This window comes from Gadus morhua, chromosome 21, assembly GCF_902167405.1.
Source record: "Gadus morhua chromosome 21, gadMor3.0, whole genome shotgun sequence".
Classification (NCBI taxonomy): Eukaryota; Metazoa; Chordata; class Actinopteri; order Gadiformes; family Gadidae; genus Gadus; species Gadus morhua.
The window spans coordinates 19,834,255-19,854,923 of NC_044068.1; the positions used below are offsets into that span (position 1 = coordinate 19,834,255).

The 20,669-nt window shown below is 42.2% G+C and overlaps 1 protein-coding gene across 1 annotated transcript in view; it reads right to left on the minus strand.

Annotated features, from left to right (window-relative positions):
* The window catches only part of LOC115534495 (dentin sialophosphoprotein), a 44,399-nt gene that overhangs the window by 20,167 nt on the left and 3,563 nt on the right, over nt 1–20,669 (minus strand). The window contains exons 2-8 of the mRNA XM_030345505.1: nt 14,653–14,856; nt 9,941–9,988; nt 8,302–8,427; nt 3,856–3,882; nt 3,545–3,571; nt 2,240–2,613; nt 103–2,083 (exon numbers count right to left, since the gene is read on the minus strand). Coding sequence (XP_030201365.1) covers nt 103–2,083; nt 2,240–2,613; nt 3,545–3,571; nt 3,856–3,882; nt 8,302–8,427; nt 9,941–9,988; nt 14,653–14,856 — 2,787 coding nt within the window. The remainder of the gene's footprint in view (nt 1–102; nt 2,084–2,239; nt 2,614–3,544; nt 3,572–3,855; nt 3,883–8,301; nt 8,428–9,940; nt 9,989–14,652; nt 14,857–20,669) is intronic.

Sequence of the window (20,669 nt, forward strand, 5' to 3'; positions counted from 1 at the left end):
AAAGCGATCTGATATGCGTTGCTGGCTGCTATACTGATATTTTGTGATACTAATATGGAAGGGTTTAATTATTGCGACAGCTTATAATTCTGACTGACTTACCTAATAGCACGGAGTCATCAAAGTCATGGTGAACAGGATCAACGTCACCATCAGCCTCAGCCTCATCCTCATCCTCATCCTCATCATCTTTGTTGTCATCTTCTGGCGCAGCTCCGGCCGGAGGGTCCGAGGGGAAACCGTCTTCTTCTTTGTTGATGTCAACATCATCCTGGAGGTCATCCTGGTACTCGAACAAACTAGCATCAAGCTTGTCATCATGGGAGTGTGCAAGCCTTTCCTCTCCTAAAACATCTTCCACTTTGTCATCCTCAGGATCAATGCTGAACTCAAATGGTATGGTACCTAGTTCCTCATCCTCATCTTCCTCCTCCTCTTTGTATGAGTCATTGTAGTCCTCAGAACTGGACACAGTCTCCCATAATGATTCTTCATCTATTTTATAAAAGTCATCATCATCATCATCATCATCATCATCATCGCCATCCTCATCGTCACCCAGTACTCCGCTGTCCTCACTCTCGGCCAACCAAAATGTTTCCCCGTAAATGTCTTCAATGGAGTGATGCTCTGCTTCAAGTTCTACATCAATATCACTGGTGTGGGGAACTTCAAGAACGTCAAGGTCAACAGATCCGCTCTTGAGTTGGTCCTCATCCATGGGATCCTCTTCATCATCATCCTCATCATCTGCAAAATTATCTGAAGTAGCGACAGATATAGTGTCCTCTGAGGAATCCTCTTCATCCCCCTCCGCACTGGAGACAGGTAGAGACTGATCTGTGGTGTCACTGTCTCCATCAGCTTCGTCATCGTCAGCTGAATTAGCGTCTGTGGACGTCGGTGCGGTTTCAACATCGCTGTCTGAGGCCGTCTGCTCGTCCACGGCAAGGGCAGCTGCTTCCTGCTCTTCATCAGATGTTGGAATGTCATCACTGGTATCCTCCTCCCCATTGCTTGGGGAGTCTTCATCCGTTTCTGTTTCATATTCATCATCCTCATCATCATCATCATCATCTTTAAAGTCAGGAACCGGGGGTGTGACTGAGGAAGAATCGTTATCCTCCTCTAACTCCTTGTCCTCTTCTGCAAGGTCGTCTTCTTCTTCTGCTGTTTCATCATCATCATCATCATCATCGTCGTAGTAGTCAACCCTACTTTGTTCAGTGGTCCCGACCTCCTCTTCATGGTCTTCAAGAGCAGTGTAAAAATCATCAACATCATCACTCTCATTTTCACTATCTGTGTCTGCTTTGGCTGTTTCCTCCTCTTCCTCTACACCCTCATCCTGTTGTCTGTAATCTTCATCATTATCTTCCACGGAAACAGCAGACCCAGAGTCGTCAGCAGCAGACTCCTCCTCGCCCCCCTCTTTGTCTGCTGCCTGAACTCCTTCTACATCGCCTTCTTCCTTTTCTTCATCATCATCATCATCATATTCACCATCACCCTCTACCTCAGCTGCCTCAGAGTCGTCAGCAGCAGACTCCTCCCCCTCTTCATCTTCTGCCTGAACTCCTTCTACATCGCCTTCTTCCTGTTCTTCATCATCATCATCACCATCATCCTCCTCCTCAGCAGCATCAGTGTTTTCAGCAGCAGACTCCTCCCCCCCTTCCTCTTCGTCAACCCCGACATCGTCATTGTCACCATTGTCATTCACCTCTTCCTGCTCTTCCTCTTCATCCAGGTCCTCTTCATGATTGCCAGTGTCAGTGGCCTGTTCTAGTTCAGCTGTTGTTTCCTCCTCTTCCTCCTCAAGTTCTCCCTCCCCCTGGCCATCCTCCTCCTCCTCCTCCTCCTCCAGTTCTCCCTCCTCCTGGCCATCCTTCTCCTCCTCCATTTCTCCTGCCTCCTCCAGTTTTTCCTCCTTCTCCTCCTCCTCCTCCTCCTCCAGTTCTCCCTCCTCCTGGCCATCCTCCTCCTCCTCCAGTTTTTCCTCCTCCTCCTCCGCCTCCTGGCCATCCTCCTCCTCCTCCAGTACTCCCGCCTCCTGTCCATCCTCCTCCTCTAGTTCTTCCTCCTCCAGTACTCCCGCCTCCTCGACCTCCGCCGCCAGTACTCTCTTCTCCTCAACCTCCTCCAGTTCTCCCTCATCCTGGCCATCCTCCTCCTCCTCTAGTTCTTCCTCCTCCATATCTCCCGCCTCCTCGACCTCCGCCTCCAGTACTCCCGCCACCTCGACCTGCTCCTCCTCCTCCTTCAGTTCTCCCTCATCCTGGCCATCCTCCTCCTCTTCCAGTTCTTCCTCTTCATCATAGTCCACCTCCTCATCCTCATCATAATACTCCTCCTCATCATAATACTCCTCCTCGTCGTAATAATCCTCATACTCGTCCTCGTAATAATCTTCTATCTCTTCCTCTTCCTCCACCTCCTCTTCTTCAACCTCTGCCTGTTCCTCCTCTTTTTCTCCTCCATCAGCAGCTACGGTATCAACCTCCTCCTCTCCTTCTTCTTTTTCTTCTCCTCCTGCTTCAGCTGCATCCTCCTCTTCCTCTCCTGATTCCACTATTTCAATTGCTGGTCGTTGGTTAGCTTGCATCCCTACAACTGTAACATGTACATACACACCACAATTAAGTCTTATTAGTTACTCCAAAAAAACCACACGCATTATGACATCTTCAGATTAAAGTTAGCCAGCAGAACACCACAGTTTAGTGTGAAGCTATCAGCACTAAACTTGGCACACTACTTGTATGCAACTTGGTCCTTGAAAAAAAGTTTCATGGATCAAGTTAGAAAGTTATTAATAGTAAATTGTCACTCATTTCTAATTTGATATACGCATGAACTTTATATCTACCAGATTTTAATCAGACACATCCACAGATCCAAATGATGTGTTTTTTACCACATAGCTGTTGATCGGACAGACATATTTACTGCAAACGTCTTCCGATTAATCAGATAATTTTCAAAGGAACACTTCAAGGCGATAAGATAAATACCGCCATATGATTTGGAGTAAATCTAAGTCATGGTTCAAGGGAAGATGCCGTTTATGTGGGATCTTGAGCATTAGTGTTTAGCTTAGCATTTATCCAAATTGACAATAACTAATATATAATATCTATATCATTTTTAGAGCAATCATAACCAAAACTTGGCACACTTCTGAAAAGGCATGTCCTCCATGTGAATACCAAGTTCCAAGGTTGTGAGTCATTTGAAGTGGATATTTGTGATTGCATCTAAATTCCAAGAGTACATTTTAATCAGAGACGCCCATAGAGCATCTTAACAAGATTTTGTGTTAGTAAATTATATCATGCATTATGGGATACATATGTCTGACATATATTTCTGTATTCACAGATATACTGTGAAAACATCTATCCAGTTAACTACAAAGCCACTATGAGAAACATATCAATTTGTATTTGTAAAAACATATATTATTAATATTAAATATATAAAGTATCAAGAAAACCATCCATCCATATTTTATTAAAGACTGTGCCAAGCAAGAGATACTCACCTTTACTTCGGGATGGTAAAAATTCTCCTAAAATATTGAAAAGGGTATTTTTCATTTTCAAGAATGATATAGACAGACCAACAGACAAATATGTAAGTCAACAATTGACCAGAACTAATCTACCAACACTGACGTGTTGTACCTTTTCTTAATCTAATAACTAATTAACTAATCATTTGAAATATCCATTTACCTATATTCCATGTTAACATCCAAAAGCAAAGAATATACTGTTATATTGTTTTACAATAAGCACTTCTAAAAAAAAAGTTTACCAGGATAACAAAATGTGGACAGGGGCCAACACCTACCTTTTTTCCTCACTGCATATAGATTTCCTGGAAAGCAAAATGACATTTTAAAGGAGACATATTATGGTTTTCTCCCAACAAGTAAACATAGGCTAGTACGTACGTATATGAGTTCCAGAAAACATGTTTTTGAAGCTGTTTGCTGGAAATAGCTTATAGGAAAATAAACCTCGCCTTCCGCTATTCCCCTCTGTTTAAGGGGCCACTCACAGAGGGCCGCGCCCCCGTGCCCGAGCTCATTTGCATACTATAGTCTAGAACGTTTGGCTTGTGTGACCACACCATCCGTATTCCAGCACGGAACAGCCCCTTGGCCACGGCACACTTGGGAGAGGTGTGCCGTGGCCAAAGTACAGATGCTAATGAGATGACACGCGCATACGCGCGGATGCGCAACGTGAGCTGGATGACGTAGTCCTTGCGCGACCCTTCTTTCTTTATTGGTCCATGCCCTTCTTCCCCACAACAATCATTTTAAACAATGGCGGCAAGCGGTTCATGAGTGGGTTTACGTTAGTGCGAAGGTGAAGTCGAGTGTTTACTTGAAATCTGGGCCGACGACAGCATTCACGTTGTTGTTCTCCATTGTTGTTATGGCGGCGAGGACGCTTGGTGATGATGGATTTATCGTATTACGACGTGATGACGTATGTATGAAGGAGCAATCGTCATGGCCTTTGGGAGCAGTGTGACCACGGGCCAGCGGGGGGAGTGGGGGAAATCGTGCTGAATCTTCCTGCAGCACGGAACAGGCAAACTTGCCTAGTGTGAGTGCGCCCTCAGTCTCTTCAGAATGCGCTGTTACTAGTGTCTGTAGCTTTAATGCAAATGAGCTGCTGCCCATTGACCAAAGAGCTGTCAGAGTGAACCACAGCGTGGAGGAGAAGTGATTGTTGCTGTTTGCGGACTCCTGGGCCCAGTTTCCCGATAATGATGGATCTTCGCTCGTACGATCATTCTCACGATGGATCTTGCGAACCATCGTTAATTTCTTTGGAGCGTTTCCCGAAACTCCTCTTAACATGAACGCGCATTCGCTGCACTCACGACGTTCGTAGGATTGTACCTGTCCACTGACATGGTGCTGAAACGGGCTATGACGCAGGGGGAGATGCAGGAATGTCGCAGGAAAATGGGGTTAAAAAGGGTTAAAATATCTCCCCATCAAGGCCAACCGCAGAGTAGCCTACGAAAAGAATAGAGTGCAATAATATGAATGCTAAAGATATTAAAACACAATTGATTAGGCCTAGGCCAACATATATATCAGTCCTTATCCTGAACGCACTGTGCATACATTTATTCACGGCATTTCCCCCCCTGAAATAATTCCATATTACAAAAGTCCAAAATAGCTTGTGTGACAAATAGGCTACATTTATCTTAATGTGCCGATTTCTGAAACATACTTTGCGCAGCAAGAGAGCCGACTTTATCTGATTCTGCATAAGGTTGCATTGATTGTCTCTCTAGTAGCCTATAGAATATTTGAAGACATTAAAAATGCAACGTTCCATTCATTCATTATCATTCAAACACGGCTATTGCTGACCCGATTAGGAGAGCTTGGTCTAGATCCTGCCCATATTGTTGGGCAGGATGAAGTAGGCTATATAGGCAGGGTTCGAGTTAATATTCCATCTCTGTGGGGGTCTCTTAAAGTTGTTGACAGTGGGGGGAGACCGTTCCGGCCTTGCGCTGAATTTTGACGGGGGGGGGGGCTTATTTTCCCGATAATGACCGGCGTTTTATTATCCCACTTAACGTCAATATTACTCTGCATGTGGAAGGGAAAATAGCTTTATTTGTAATTACAATATTATACTGCTGTATTTTCAGAGACCCCCACAGATATTTGAGTTTGCTGCTTTCATGAGAGCCAGACCTCTCTCTATGGGAGCTCAGCTCCCACTGGCTCCCACTTAACTCGAACCCTGGCTATAGGTCTTTTTACACTGCCGAGCCGGTTTGGTCGAAGCTTGGCACGCCCGGCGATTTCACCTTCTTATCTCAGGTTTCCTGTGTAAAACCAAGTGGGTCAAATCCCCCGTTCATCACGGCGTGGGATTTCTTGGTTCACTGGGGAAGGCGGGGATGTGCACGGAGTCTCTGACCTCTTTAGAATAATTTGTATTATTGCATACTCCCGAATGTTTTCATTTTTTTATGAATGAAGACACCCGCATGCAATAATGAGTTCACTCTGAGTGTAGACTACAAACGTGATTAACTATGGTCAGGGATGTTCGTTACTGTCTAGACAGGGTCCAATAGGCGTAAATAGGGAACTTCATCACAGCCTCACCGAAGCAACCTACAGTGCCTAAAGCAAAGAATCGCAACAAAAAACGCCTGCAGAAATTCTCCGACACCCGCTGGTCTCAGCATGATGCATGTCTAGTAATGTCTTCTGTCATTGATCAATATGAGGACATTTTTACCACGATGGTTGAATTCAAATCAGAGGGAGACAGCAAGTGCAGCTCGAAAGCGACCTCCCACACAAGAGCAATGGAATCATGCCTTGTGACGTGGCGTTTGATCGGTAACCTACATTTTGGCTGCGCATGTATTTTTGGAATTTTTAATTGCTGCAATAAATTATGTTGTTGTTGACTTCTAACATGTCTCTATCTTTGCTGTTTAAATCTAACAGTAGTCTTTCAGTAATATATCAGCGGTAACCACTGTTTTTGGTTGCGAAATGGCTCAAGCTGGGCATTCCGTGCCGTGGTATTGGATGTGTTTTAATAAAACGCATCCAATTCTAGGAATGTCCGCTGGTGACGCCACTGAGGCTATAGTAGGCTAACGATGCGCGTCCTACGAGTACCCTGGAGTCCTCGTTAGCAACGAGCGTTTTCACAAAGTTCGTTACCAACGATGCTTTCGGGAAACGGTGTGAAAACTGTACGATGCTCGTACGACGCACTTCACGATCCACTTAGGCTAACAATGCTTTTGGGAAACTGGGCCCTGAAGCTCTATATCTTTAAAATATAATATAATATAATAATAATAATAATAATAATAATAATAATAATAATAATAATAATAATAATAATTATAATTATAATAATAATAATATTGTGTAATATATAGCTATTTATATAATATTATATCTAATATCACGGCCAAAAACAATGTGCGCCTCGGATTATAATATGAATCATAAAGACTGCGTCTGACATCTCTGGTACTTCCACAACAAGTGAAGACTCGTAGCGGGGGTTATTATAAGTCCATATTGAACTGCGACATGGAGGAGAAAGGGATTTTACTCTGGGAGCTGAGCTGCCGGACTGCCGCCGAGCTCCCCCTGCCGGAGCTGCCGGACTGCAACCAAAGCTTTGGCGGCAGTTGTTTGCGCCGAAGCTTCGGCGGCAGTCCGGCGGGGGGAGCTCGGCGGCAGTTCGGCAACACAGCCCCGGGAGTCGGCTACATGCCTTTTCTCAGCCATCTCTTCCTCTTGACTGCCGCAGCTCCGGCGGGGGGAGCTCGGCGGCAGTCCGGCAGCTCCGGCGAAGAAGGGGATAGTACTCCCGGAGCACTCCTATGCGTGTGGGAGCACCAGAGAACCAAAACAACATCCCAAATCCCAGTAAAAGTTTTTTTTTTGTTGTTGCAGAGAATGTGGACCTCAGCACAGTGGATTACCAGAGATTGGACGCAGACTCAACTTATTTAATGATGGTTGATAAGGGTTATTTTAGAGGCAATCAAAGCAAAGCGACTATCAACGAAAAACCATAATATGATTTGAAACAAATCATACATTTCCGGATTTATAGATTAGCCTATATCAGAACCATTTTATGAATATAGGAATCGGGATGATTTGAACACAGGTTAAAAACACCTCTCTAATCATGAGCCATCTAGAAGTCAGGTGATCACATCTTAAATCTTAATAGGGAGTTTAGATTAAGATTACCTTAATCTAAAATGAAGAGTCACATTTGGTTGATATAAATGCTGGGAATAAACATTTTCATCTATTTTATTTTCAGCAAGGTCAAGGTCTTGGAAAGGAAAAACAGACAGGGAAAATCCGGGTTAGTTTGGATAGATAATTAGACTCCCTGCAAAATCATCTGCCATGTGACCACACCACTAGGTCAAAGCCAGCTGCTGGATATATCAGTCTACAAGCTTACCCAGTGGACTGTAGCAAACGTTGCTCATCTATCCTTTAAACATCTACTTGGACACGCCCACTTGGGATGTCATAAGGGGCAGATTTTCAAAACGGCTTGCAAGGCTAGTCACACTCACACCTGGTGGCATGTCATGGGCCTTTAAAGCTGAGCAACAAAAACGTCCTGCATCATTAAAACGGCCAGAAACAGAGCAGTAGTACTCTAAGCAGTACTGCTTAGTGTGTGTGTGTGTGTGTGTGTGTGTGTGTGTGTTTGTGTACGTGTGTCTGTCTGTGTGCGTGTGTACCTTCATCCTCATCAGGAGCAATGAGGTTAGCAGCAAAGCTGAATATTGAGGTCAAAACGCTGGAGGAACCTTCTACTGCGTCGTTGACTGCCTTCATGGGGTCAGAGCCCAGCTTGGTCAGGCCTCCTGGAGGAGACACGGTCAGCATTAGACACTGTGACACGTAGCACAGATGGTTTAGCAAGAAGCAGATATTTCCAATATATTTCCAGTTAGTATACGTTACACGTGAACCTCCTAAGATGGCACAATTTCATTGGTTCCCCATCTTGTGATATTGGGCAATATCTCATGATTGAGATCTTAAACTAGGGATATTGTTTTCATCGCAAAATGTCAGTCTCGTCACGCTAATAAAAATAAATAAACCCCTAATAAAAATAAATAAACCCCGGAAAAAGTGTTATCTTGTTTACTTTTGGAGTGTTAATGTGTATTATATACTTAAACAATTATTTGAATAATAGATAAATATTTCATAGTGCCATACACAATTGTTCTGCAGACTTACGCTTTGCTGGTTTTTATTTGAGGGATTCCATATTTCATATTGAGATAAGAAGAATTGTATACGTCACTATGTATTTAGATCATTACAATGACGCATTATTGTGTAATGCATTATAATGAAAATGGGATGTGCATGATGCAAAATTTTCCAAAGCTTTTTATAGACTTCGTGGTAACTAGGGGTTCACTTCAAACTACATCAACATTATAGTTATTGACGGGACTGTCGGCACACATAAAGTATCAGAATGCCCTCTTGGAGTGTAGGGCATCGACATGACTTTGTGAGGGTGTGGGATTGTGTGCATAGTTGATTGTTAGGTTTGGGTGGAAATAAAGTGTAGCTAATCTATTCCGTTTTGTGAAAGACTTATTGCATTTGTTTCACATTTAGGCAGAGTTCCTGTAGAATATTAAAAAAAGGAATAATCAGCTACTCCACCTGTACAACTGATAAATATCTATCTATCTATCTATATATTTGATATTTATAGATATATCTTTACACCTTTACACATATTTATGTATTTAAATATAGATAGATGTCAAAAGATTGACGTACCCTTGTTATGCACTTCAAACAATGTATGCTATTATGAGCAGTTCATTGTTCCCAAATTTGGTGTTCGTACAACCATGCATGTCAGTTAGTGGTTATCAAGCATTAGCTGTTCTGGGCCTGTCTATGTAGGCCTAATTGTGTAGGTCTATCTGTGTAGGCCTGTCTATGTAGGGCTGTCTCTGCAGGCCTGTCTATGTAGGCCTGTCTGTATAGGGCTGTCTGTGTAAGCCTGTCTGTGTAGGCCTGCCTGTCGGCCTGTCTGTGTAGGCCTGTCAGTGTAGGCCTGTCTATGTAGGCCTGTCAGTGTAGGCCTGTCTATGTAGGCCTTTCTGTGTAGGCCTGTCTATGTAGGCCTGTCTGTGTAGGCCTGTCTGTGTAGGCCTGTCCGTGTAGGTCTGGCCGTGTAGGCCTGTCTGTGTAGGCCAGTCTATGTAGGCCTGCCCCTAGGGCTGTCTGTGTAGGTCTGTCTGCAGGGCTGTCTGTGTAGGCCTGTCTTTGTAAGCCTGTCTTTGTAAGCCTGTCTGTGTAGGCTTGTCTGTGTAGGCCTGTCTCCTTGGGGTGCCTTGCCTCTACGCTCTGTATCCTTTAAGGTTTTCCTGACAGCAGGAGGGGGACCTAGTAGGAAAGAAGACACACAATACAACACAGCAACAAACACAAACAAAGGCGTGAGGAAGATGAGGCATGAATAGTAAAAATGGTTAGAGTTAAAAATCTAGAGACAGACAGAAGAGTAAATCATGATTTCATAAATCATGTGGGCCAATAATGAACGCATAGAAGTTAAAGAATTAAACATTAAACATTAGAGGTTGTAGCACAATATAGTTGTGTAAGATGGAACTCTATGTTAGGAAATAATAAGCAGTTATTATGAAATAATTATTAAACATTTAATACAACAAATCGTCAGAGTAGTAGTGAATTCAAGTCATTATAAAATATAGATATAATTTGATCTCATATATTCTAAAGCTAAAAAATGAAAGGAAATAGAACTTTGTGAAGGGTTGTGGGTGAGGAGGTTTGCAACAGAGACTGGGGATGGAAGGAGGTACGGTTTGGACTGGGGTTCTGTCTCGCTCAACAGGTTGAGGGGTTCCATTCCTATTGAGGCTGCTATGCTAAGAATGTATGCACTCAGAATATTGGAAGATGTTTTCTGTAAACACAAAAATATAACAGAAAAACAAGCTTTTGTGGATTTTAGTAAACATTGTATCGTTTTTAACATTCGGTTGGCATAAACAAAAGAACGTAGTCTTGTGCGTATATATACTTTTATGTCTATCTGTCCAAATATAATGTATTCTTAATGTTGGCGGCCTTCAAGTACCATTCCAAATCCTGCAAACAACGTGTTCTATTTTTACCCCCAACCATTAAGTGTTCCGCTTGGCACTGGGGCCCCTTGTGTGACGATTCACATGGTCTGGATGTGTCACACGCATTTGCAACCTTCCAACAGTCCTGATAACCAGTACATTTAAACAGAGCAGAGCAAATAATATTAACACACTTATAGGCCTACTGACATTTGAAAGACAGTTTACAGTCAATGTATATTGTATTGATAGCACTGCTCTTATGATTGAGTTTCACAATAATGACTCTATGAGATGCCTACGTTTTTTTGGCCTTTTCCAGGCCTGAGTCCATTTCACGTGACTCAAGTTTCTGTCTGCACAAACAAACAAGATGGCTGATATATTCTCAGTGGAAATGCTATATTTTTGCACTTCCACTGAGCATTGAAATGGGTTTGATATAATTGCTAGCAAGAAATTTGTATTTTATTCCACAAATATTTGCTCAGCGATTGTATATGGACTTTAGTTTGATAGTTATTAAGAAAATTATTTTAGCTCTTGCCAGAAAATTATTTAAATAAAATGATTTCTGTCGTTGCTATGGTAGTTGCTATGGACGCTGCTATCGCTGAAAACCAAACATGGCAGACTTTCATTTGATCAGTGGAAAATGCGGTATTAACATTGTTTTGGCATTAAAATGCAGTTCTAGTTGGAAAAGTGCCTCTTATTGCAATTTCTGCATTGTTAATGCTTATTTGGGGTTTTAAGGGTCTAGAATCAGGGTAGGCTATATTCAGTTTAAGAAATAACCTAAACCTGTTTAGAATCCCCCGGCCCTCCAGTTATCGTATAGATCCATATGCGCTTGTTTAAGGCCATTATTTTGTGTCGGGCAGGAATTAAGTTCATGCCTAGGAAATATAAACATATCCTAAGGTACAATGCAGTTAGGTGGGGGTTCGTTACATCACTCTTAGAGACAGGTTTATTTGACACAATTCATTAATTCATCATTTGAGAAGTCATTCCTCATCTTGAGTGTGACTCCTGAGTCACGGGCACGAACAACTAGGTAGGTACTCGTAGGACGCTAAGAGCATCGTCAGCTATAGCCTCAGTGGCGACACCATCGGACATTCCGTCTATTGGATGCGTTTTATTAAAACGCATTGCGCCTTTATGTTCTTAGTTTGGTAATTAATAAAGATTATTAATTAATTTATTAATAAAGATGTTAAAATGGCCAAAATAAAACGGGACAGTCCAGAAAATGTTTGCGCAGGCAGGGCACTCAAAATGTGTGAGAGAAAGTGGGGGGGTTTGTGCAGACTGACATAGGCTACTCATAAAACGTAGCATAAAATAATGTAAAAAATAAATTAAATTAAAAAAAATAAAATAAAGAAAAAATAAAGAAATAAAAGAAATTAAAAAAAATAAAAAATAAGGAAATAAAATAAATTATAAAAAACAAGCAAAGGAGCAGGCAAAAGGCTGGGATATGGTGGGGATTGGTCACGTTGACGGGAATGTTTAGTGATATGTGGGAGGGTGGAGGGGGTTAAAAAAAAAAGTCTCAATCACTCTTCGACGCGCATGAAAACCAGCCGCGTAGTTATGAGGGAGGCCGTCCTCACACCGATCTTCCTCGTCGTCATCGTCCTCAGCGTCCTCCGGTTCAAGCAATGCCACCCCAGCCTTAGCTGCAATGTTGTGCAACATAGCCGTCACACATATCACGGCGCATGACTTGGCCGGCGAAAACTGGAGCCCTCCGCCTGACTTGTGAAGGCATCTAAAGCGCAACTTCCACCTCCCGATCGTGCGCTCAACGATGCACCGGGCCAGACGGTGGGCTTCGTTGTATTCCTCATCAATACATACCTTACCCTATTTCCGGAGGGGCTTTTATAGCCAATCAAATTATCAATCAAGGAAACCCTTATGCGGAATCAGATTAAGTTGGCTCTCTTTGCTGCGCAAAGCATGTTTCAGAAATCAGCCCATTAAGATAAATGTAGTTGTCACACAAGCTATTTTTAATTTTTTGTCATATGGAATTATTTCAGGGGGGAAAATGCCGTGAAACGCACAGTGCATTCAGGATTAGGACTGATATATGTCGGTTTAAGCATAATCAATTGTGTTTTAATGTCTTTAGCATTCATATAATTGCAGTCTATTTTTTCCGTAGGCTACTCTGCTGTTGTCCTTGATGGGGATATATTTTAACCCTTTTTAACACAATTTTCCTGCGACATTCCTGCGTCTCCCCCTCCTACGGAGCCCATTTCAGCACCGTGTCAGTAGACAGTTACAATCCTACGACGTCGTGAGTGCAGCGAATGCGCGTTCACGTTAAGAGGAGTTTCGGGAAACGCTCCAAAGAAATTATCGATGGATCGCAAGATCCATCGGGAGAATGATCGTACGAGCGAAGATCCATCGTTATCGGGAAACGGGGCCCTGGAGTACTCGTTAGCTACGAGCGTTTTCAAGACGTTCGTGACCAACGATGCTTTCGGGAAACGCGGTGAAAACTCTACGATGCCCTTTCGACGCACTTCACGATCCACTTAGGCTAACGACGCTTTCGGGAAACGGGGCCCTGAAGGATAACCTCTCACGTATGAGTCATTGCCTCGGCGGCACTCGGTGAGGCGCTGTTCTGTCTGGGGCACCTTTGTATATGTGTCTAGTTCCTAGCTTGCCTAAAAACATACGCCGAAACGTAGTATGCGCCTAGTATACGCCAAAAACAGACCAATGGGCAGCTTAGCTGTCAGCTGTTATTATATTGTTATTTATCAACGTTATTATGGACATTTGGGCACTATGGTTTGTTGTAAAAGCTGGCTAATTAATTTGTCTTTAGATTAGGAAAATTAGGTGCTCTATTTAAGGGGATAAATCCTTATCTGAGTTTGTGTAAATTAACCTCTGCATAGAACTCTTAATGCAAGCAAGTGAACTGTCCTTTCAATGTATAAATGTTCCTCATCACAAGTCCCGCTCCTATCACAGGAACCTTTCATCAATATTTTCGGGGATTGTTCCGAAAATTGTGTTCATGTATTAAATACAGGATATATGCCTTCATGTTTCAGAAAATGAATAAATTATCATAATAACTTTCCAATGAGTAAATAATTATTATTTTCCACTGAGAATAATTCAGCCATCTTGTTTGTTTAACCAGACAGAAAATTGTCACGTGACGTGGACGCAGGCCTATATATATATATATAAAAAAGGGCATCTTTAAAAAAAAAAAAGAAGCATTTTAAATTAAATGATTCCTATAAAATAGGATGGGTCACAAGACATTGAGTTAATATACCAGTCCGCCTCTAGCCAGAAGTTGCCCTGTTTAGATTCATTTAGAGGACACTACCTCTGGAGGTGGTTTTGACAATGATTGTCTGCTTCTCTCCAGCAACGTCTGCATCATTACATCACAATCTGACAACTGTTTTATTACAGTCATGGAAACAAGGCCTTTGTTTCAGTTGCAATATGACCGCACGCAAAGTTAGCTTTTGACGTCATTTATTTTAACACATCTTAGTAAATATATCCAATGTCACAGAGCAGGGGTGTGTTGGATGACCACTGTATCACAGAAATACTGATGCTTTGTGATGCAAGAACCTCCACTGATCCTTGTAGGTCCCTCATCTGAAATGTTTAGATAATTTTAAAAGTGCCAACATTTAAAATGGTATAATTATATTTATTCACTTGTTCATCTTCTCTGTGAAATATGTTAATTTGTGAATGGGCCCGTCAACTGTTGGCCAGAATAGGGTATCTTTAATCAGAGAACATTATAAGACCTCGATTTAAACAATGTGGGCTGTGTAGACAGCTGTCTGCGTCACAATGCCTGCATGTTACTCGTGTAGCACCTTCACACAGAACACAACCGGCTCTGCCTCTTGGTGGTCCTCACCACCACATCCCTACCTGAAAGTGTTTTATAATCCATCATGTCAAAGATGATGACGAAAACACAGGACCAGGTGATGACGAGGGCCAGCACCAGCACCCAGGCTATGGGGGAGCTGAAGGTGGCGTAGAAATGATCCATGAAGGTCTTCTTGGGGGCCGCGCGTGAGGAGCCCTCCCCACCCCGAGCGTCAATCACCATTGTGGTCGTGAACGATCGAACTGAGGAGGAGCAGATAGAAAGGAAATACACATTTAGATATGTTCTCGTTAGATGGGGTACACATGCAGTAGCGTGCGGTGCCCCTTCATTTCGGTGGGGCAGCAACTACTGCGTATGACCACACCCACAATTTATATATTTTTAACATGTATATTTTGAGCTACATTAAAACATGTTAACTAAACTAATTGAGAGTAGGAATTAAAAATAAACTAATAGCCTAATGTTACTGCACGCTTTTGAAGTGCCATCCACAACAGTCGTCATATGATGTCGAGTCGGGCTAATTAGAATAGCCTATGTGCAATGGAAACACCAACTCTGCAAAGTCAAACATGTCAAAGGACAAATTCGACATTATTATAGGCAAATTATTTCTTCCATATTTTATTTTAACAATCCAACAACAATTTAACAACAGGCTTAGCGAGTGCATTGCAAATACATGAAAAGTAGAAATACAAGTCATCATCAATCAAGCAGACCATCGATTTGGAACTTGGCCCGACGATGTGTGCACATCTCTCAATAACAACACTTTTGAAATCAGGTATTTCTCAATAACAGCTGTTTAAATCAGGTATGAAATCAGGTACAATTTTAATACCTGCTGAAATAAATAAATAAATAGGCTTCAATGCTGAAAGATACAGGCGGAGTAATTCGACAACAATAGTCCTAGAATATGACCATGGGGCAGACTACTTTACGACCATATGGGCGTCTTATAGCGCGGATTGCAATTCTTATTGCAGCCTGAAGGGTTATGCGAGAAACATACGGAAGGACGCGGTCGTTGAGCTTCTCCGCCCCACATTGCATGACACGTTAAACAGAACTCAACTAGAATCGCCACCATCAATTTGATATCAACAGACCAAAAATAGTCGGAAAGCCCACAGAAACAATAGATAGTTAATGTGAAAATCACATTATTAAAAATAAAGTTGGAGCAATGATTTACTGAGGAACTATTTTTTTGGGAGCATGCTTATGCAGGGAGTTCGCCGCCCCACCTGCCCATATGGACGGCACGCGCCTGTACACATGCATATTTTTGATAGATAGGTAAATAGATAACAACTGTATTAATCCCCCGGGGGGAAATAATTTGTTACAACAGGCCAGCAGCAGTGGAGAACACAGGAGAATGTACAATACAATAGAAATACAAGTGCTAATGCAGTTAAAAATAGATGCTAAAGTAAAGTTCAATGGGGGGATTATTTGTTTATCAACACGGCGCACGCAGAATGATCGCAAAAAGAAAATTTGTTTGACCGGTTGCCATGGTTATCACCGTGTGGTTCATTTGCAGTTGCGGTGTTGTCAGCTTACTGTTACATTAAACTGTATCAGAAAACGCGGTTATATGCTATAGACCCTATAGTCATAGGCGTCGATTACGGGGGGGACGGGGGGGACATGTCCCCCCCACTATTTGAAATACGAATTTTGTCCCCACCAGTTTTAAAAATGTGTAAAAATAAAATAAAAATTAAAATCCCCACATACTCAACCGAAATCGTCGAGTCTAAAATCATGCGATAGGCGCGCCCGAAGACATCATTTATTAGATAGGCCTACCTAATAAACGTTTGGAACACACAAGACCGGAAACCATGGCAACGCCGGTAAACAAACCCCGACTCCCGAGAAGCCCAATCCCTATGAGATCCCTGCGCTACGGCCATCCGGAGGCACACAGAGCTTTTGCTCGTGATATTATGTATACAATTATATTATATTATATACTATTATATATAGAGCTCCGAGAGTCGCAAACGGCAACAATCACTTTCTCCTCCATGCAGCAGTACACCCCGGACTGCACTGCGCTGAGTTTGACGGTTGAACGCTGATTGGCTGTTACGTTACACATGTCACTCAGTGGCCACGCTGTTGAACGCTGATTGGCTGTCATCACGCGAAATTCGTGTCAAAGTTGAACATTTTAGCGCCACAAATCCTCGTGAACGCGCTTGCCTGTGCACGGCGAAAGTGTGGCGCGACAAATCAAAAATATTCGCCCGATACGCGTCTATACGTTCACTTTGTATGGGATCTTGTCGTCCCGTTGCGTTTGGTGTGAACGCACTGGAGAAGTTTCAAGACAGACAGCCAAAATTGTCATTTTTATTCAGAAAATAGCCGGTCCTTTTGCTTCCTATAAAAAGCATGATTGTGACACTGGAATAGCGATATGGATACGTCATCTAGCCTGCATGTGGAGGGCCACATAAGGTAAGAAATTTGTTTACGTAAACTTTACTGCAGGTTCTGTTTGCTCGTGAATCGTGATGACCTGGCCAAAGGTTACCAACGGTCCCAAGCGATTGTGATCTGATTCTGGTTGGTGCTCCAGTTAGTATGCATTGTAGGCCTATATATAGATTGCAGCTAGTAGCAGCTACACACGGTGCGATTGCTATGCCAATGTGGTTATAGTTGGTTTTGTCTGATTGAGATATGTGACGACTTGGAGCCTGGTAGGCCTATCCTGACATAAATATGTTCTCGCATAACCTGTGTGATTATCCTAAACTGAAGGGGATTTTATTTGCGGACAATTTTCTTATGATGTTGTAACGAGTGAAGTCTACATTGGTCCTTCGCAAGTGTTTACTGGTGGTCAGGATTTGGCAGATGCAATTCTCCTCTCGGTGCTTGTATTTCTTCTTTTTTTAATGCAGCATAACATATGCTACCAGCAGCCCTTGCTCGTCTTCAAAAGGCTGATGCTCAGTACCTCGTTTCATTTCGTACCCCCTTTACAGTCTGGCATTGTTTGTCTGGTAAACTCTGTTGATGTCAAGATAAGTGTTAAATTGCCTACACTGTTCTTTGTCCTGTGTGTATTAGTATTAGGCCTACATATCCCGAGCCAATACCCTGGTGTTTCCAACGCTGTTTTGCAAAACAAGCCAAAACACAAACTGTGGTTTTCAACTTTTATTGTTCGAATAGGATCAGTGGCGAACTTAGCCCTTTGGGGGCTCCAGGCGAACAGTCATTTGGGGGCCCCTGCATCTACCGGTCTCAGTACCTTATATCGCATAATGAGATACTCCATACAAGGGATGAACAAAAGTCACTATCCTTCTTTCATGCAAATGTTAATTATCTATTTACAAATTGAGAATAACATACAAAACAATAAGATTAGTTATGTTGACACATTACACTGACTGTTAACCATAAGTCCTCATTTACCTGAGGGTTTCCAGTAGCTCACAGCAGCTATCTGCTGTGAGCTACTGGAAACCACTACTGGAAACTAGGGCTGGGCGATTAATTGAATTTTGATCGCGATTACGATTTTAGCGTCAAACGATCAGGAAATTAACATAATCGAGTTATCCGATTCTTTGTTAATTATTATTATTATTATTATTATTTTTTTTTAATGATTTATAGAAAGGGCAGAACAGCTGGACACATATCTGTATATCATTTTAGATTGGAACATTTTCTTTTTGACCATTTTGTGTATTTTTTTAAGTTCCCAGTTGCAACGTTTTTTTTGGGAGAGACATGGTGAATAAATACAACACGTTTTCAAACTCAAAGATAATCGTTTGAATAATCGTGATTTCAATATTGACCAAAATAATCGTGATTATGGTTTTTCCCATAATCGAGCAGCCCTACTGGAAACCCACTGATAGCTGCGTCCAGCTATCACTATATTTCCTGTGCTCTTCAGACCTTTCATGGTTGATTAGATGCATTGCAAGGTTATTCTAGTCTTTAAATCCTTCCTCACTCAGTTGTTTTTGTTTTCCAGAAAGGCAACAACAAAAGCAAAAAACACGGTCTGCACTTTCACTGTAGACTAACCAAGACCTGTTCACCCTCTCACCATTTTTCATTACTATGTAATAGTATGCTTTTGTGAATCTGCGGCCCTTGGGCCAGAGTGCTGGGTCATCCACAAGAATATGTGTGCACCTGCCCAAGACACAGCAGCTTGGGCCAGAGTGCTGGGTCATCCACAGGAATATGTGTCTCGCAGTCATTGTTATCGTTATTGTCATAAATTTCAATAACCAAAGTGGAAGAAGGAGAGTGAGAAATATTCACTCACAGTTGTGCATCATCTCCGTCAGTTTGTTGACACACGTCATTAGCATCGCTGCTGGCTGAGCCAGAGCCACTTGGAATGAAAGGAGCAGTAACATGACAGCAAACGACGTTGACGGCTGCTCTTGATCCGCCGACGGACCCGCTGCCACTGCGGTGGCTGTAAAACAGCTGGATAGCTTTGGCAGCTTTGAAAGAAAGTCCTGCCTTTGGTCTTTCTTTTTATGTGACCCGCTTTCGTACGATCGCTTCATGTTTCACTCGATTTATGTCTCACTCGATTTCTCTCTCTCTCTCTCTTACCGCTTACTGTTTTGAATTTGACATAATTTCCGCATACGCATGATGAGCGTGATGCGCGTAACATGGAATAGTCCATGTAGTGCAGACTGAAGGGGGGGGCACACGGAAAGATCGTCAAAACATGAGTAATAATTAGACATCCCGATGCTACTATTGTGAAGAGATTTTTATAAAAATAATAAATATGGGGACAAAATATATGCATTGGGGCCCTCTTGACCAGATCAATATTGTAAATAAGAAACTGTTCTTAATGTTTTATCGGGAAAAATAAAGGTAAAAAAAATAAAATAAAAAATAAATAAAAAATTTGGGGGCCCCAAAAACCTTCTATGGGGCCCGGGGCTCCAGGCAAATGCCTGGTTTGCCTAATAGTACGGCCCGCCCCTGAATAGGATCTTCATAGGGCTGGCCCGAATGCTATTTTTCAGGCTTCGAATACTCGTTGGTTTTTCCGAGCGAATATTCGAATACTCGTTCCAGAAAAAAACACCATCAAAAACAACATTAATAATCCTTATATACTCCCTGGAAGCGATTTTGACAGTATCTGCATATTTTGCTGAAGATTTAATAGCTTTTGAACGTTAATTAGTAGGCCTTAGTAGGTTGAAGTTCCTTAGTTTTTCCCCGTGAAAGCGAACAGCCTTTGCTCCGTTCCAAATCAGCTGTTCTCTGTAATCTCAGCCCTTACGGGAGCTTTTCAATTCATCCTGGAACGTGCATCTTTTCAGGGAATTTGTACAATAAATCCATATCAAATACCGAATATTGATTGTCTTATGTGTCCATATTATATCCATTATATTGACCGGGTATTCCCAAGACGCTCACGCTCTGCAGCAAGCCAGTCACAGCTTGGCGCGGCGCTGTACAGCGAACGTAAACAAACAACTAAGCTAAGGTTTTAAGTATTACTTTTCCTCCAGAGATCCCGCTAATGTTGTGTTATAAAGTAAAGGGAAACAAGATATCTATTCTTCCTCCACCTCTCTCGCTTCTCTGCTTGGTGTCGCTGACTCTTATAGTTTGCCTCCCTCGCTCTGGTAAAGTCACCTACGTGGAAAAAAGCTCTGAATACTGATTTAAGCTTCAAATACTAATTTTCCGAACCAGTATTCGAATATTCGAATAATTTCAACATCTGACAATGCACTGTAGAGCATATTGTAATGCAGCGTTGAATGGATGAATAGCTTATATAAGGGTACCCAGCACTTTTCAGACCACACTCAAGCTTATGGTTATTGTCCCCACCACTTCTAAAAACAAACTGACGCCCTTGCCTATAGTATCTGTGGTATAAAGGCTGGGACGAATTTAAAATTACAAATATGTACACTTTATGTTGAAAGTATAGACCGTCGCGATTCCCATTGAAACGATTAGCGCGGTGATTATTCTTCAAAACAAGATACATTTTGAA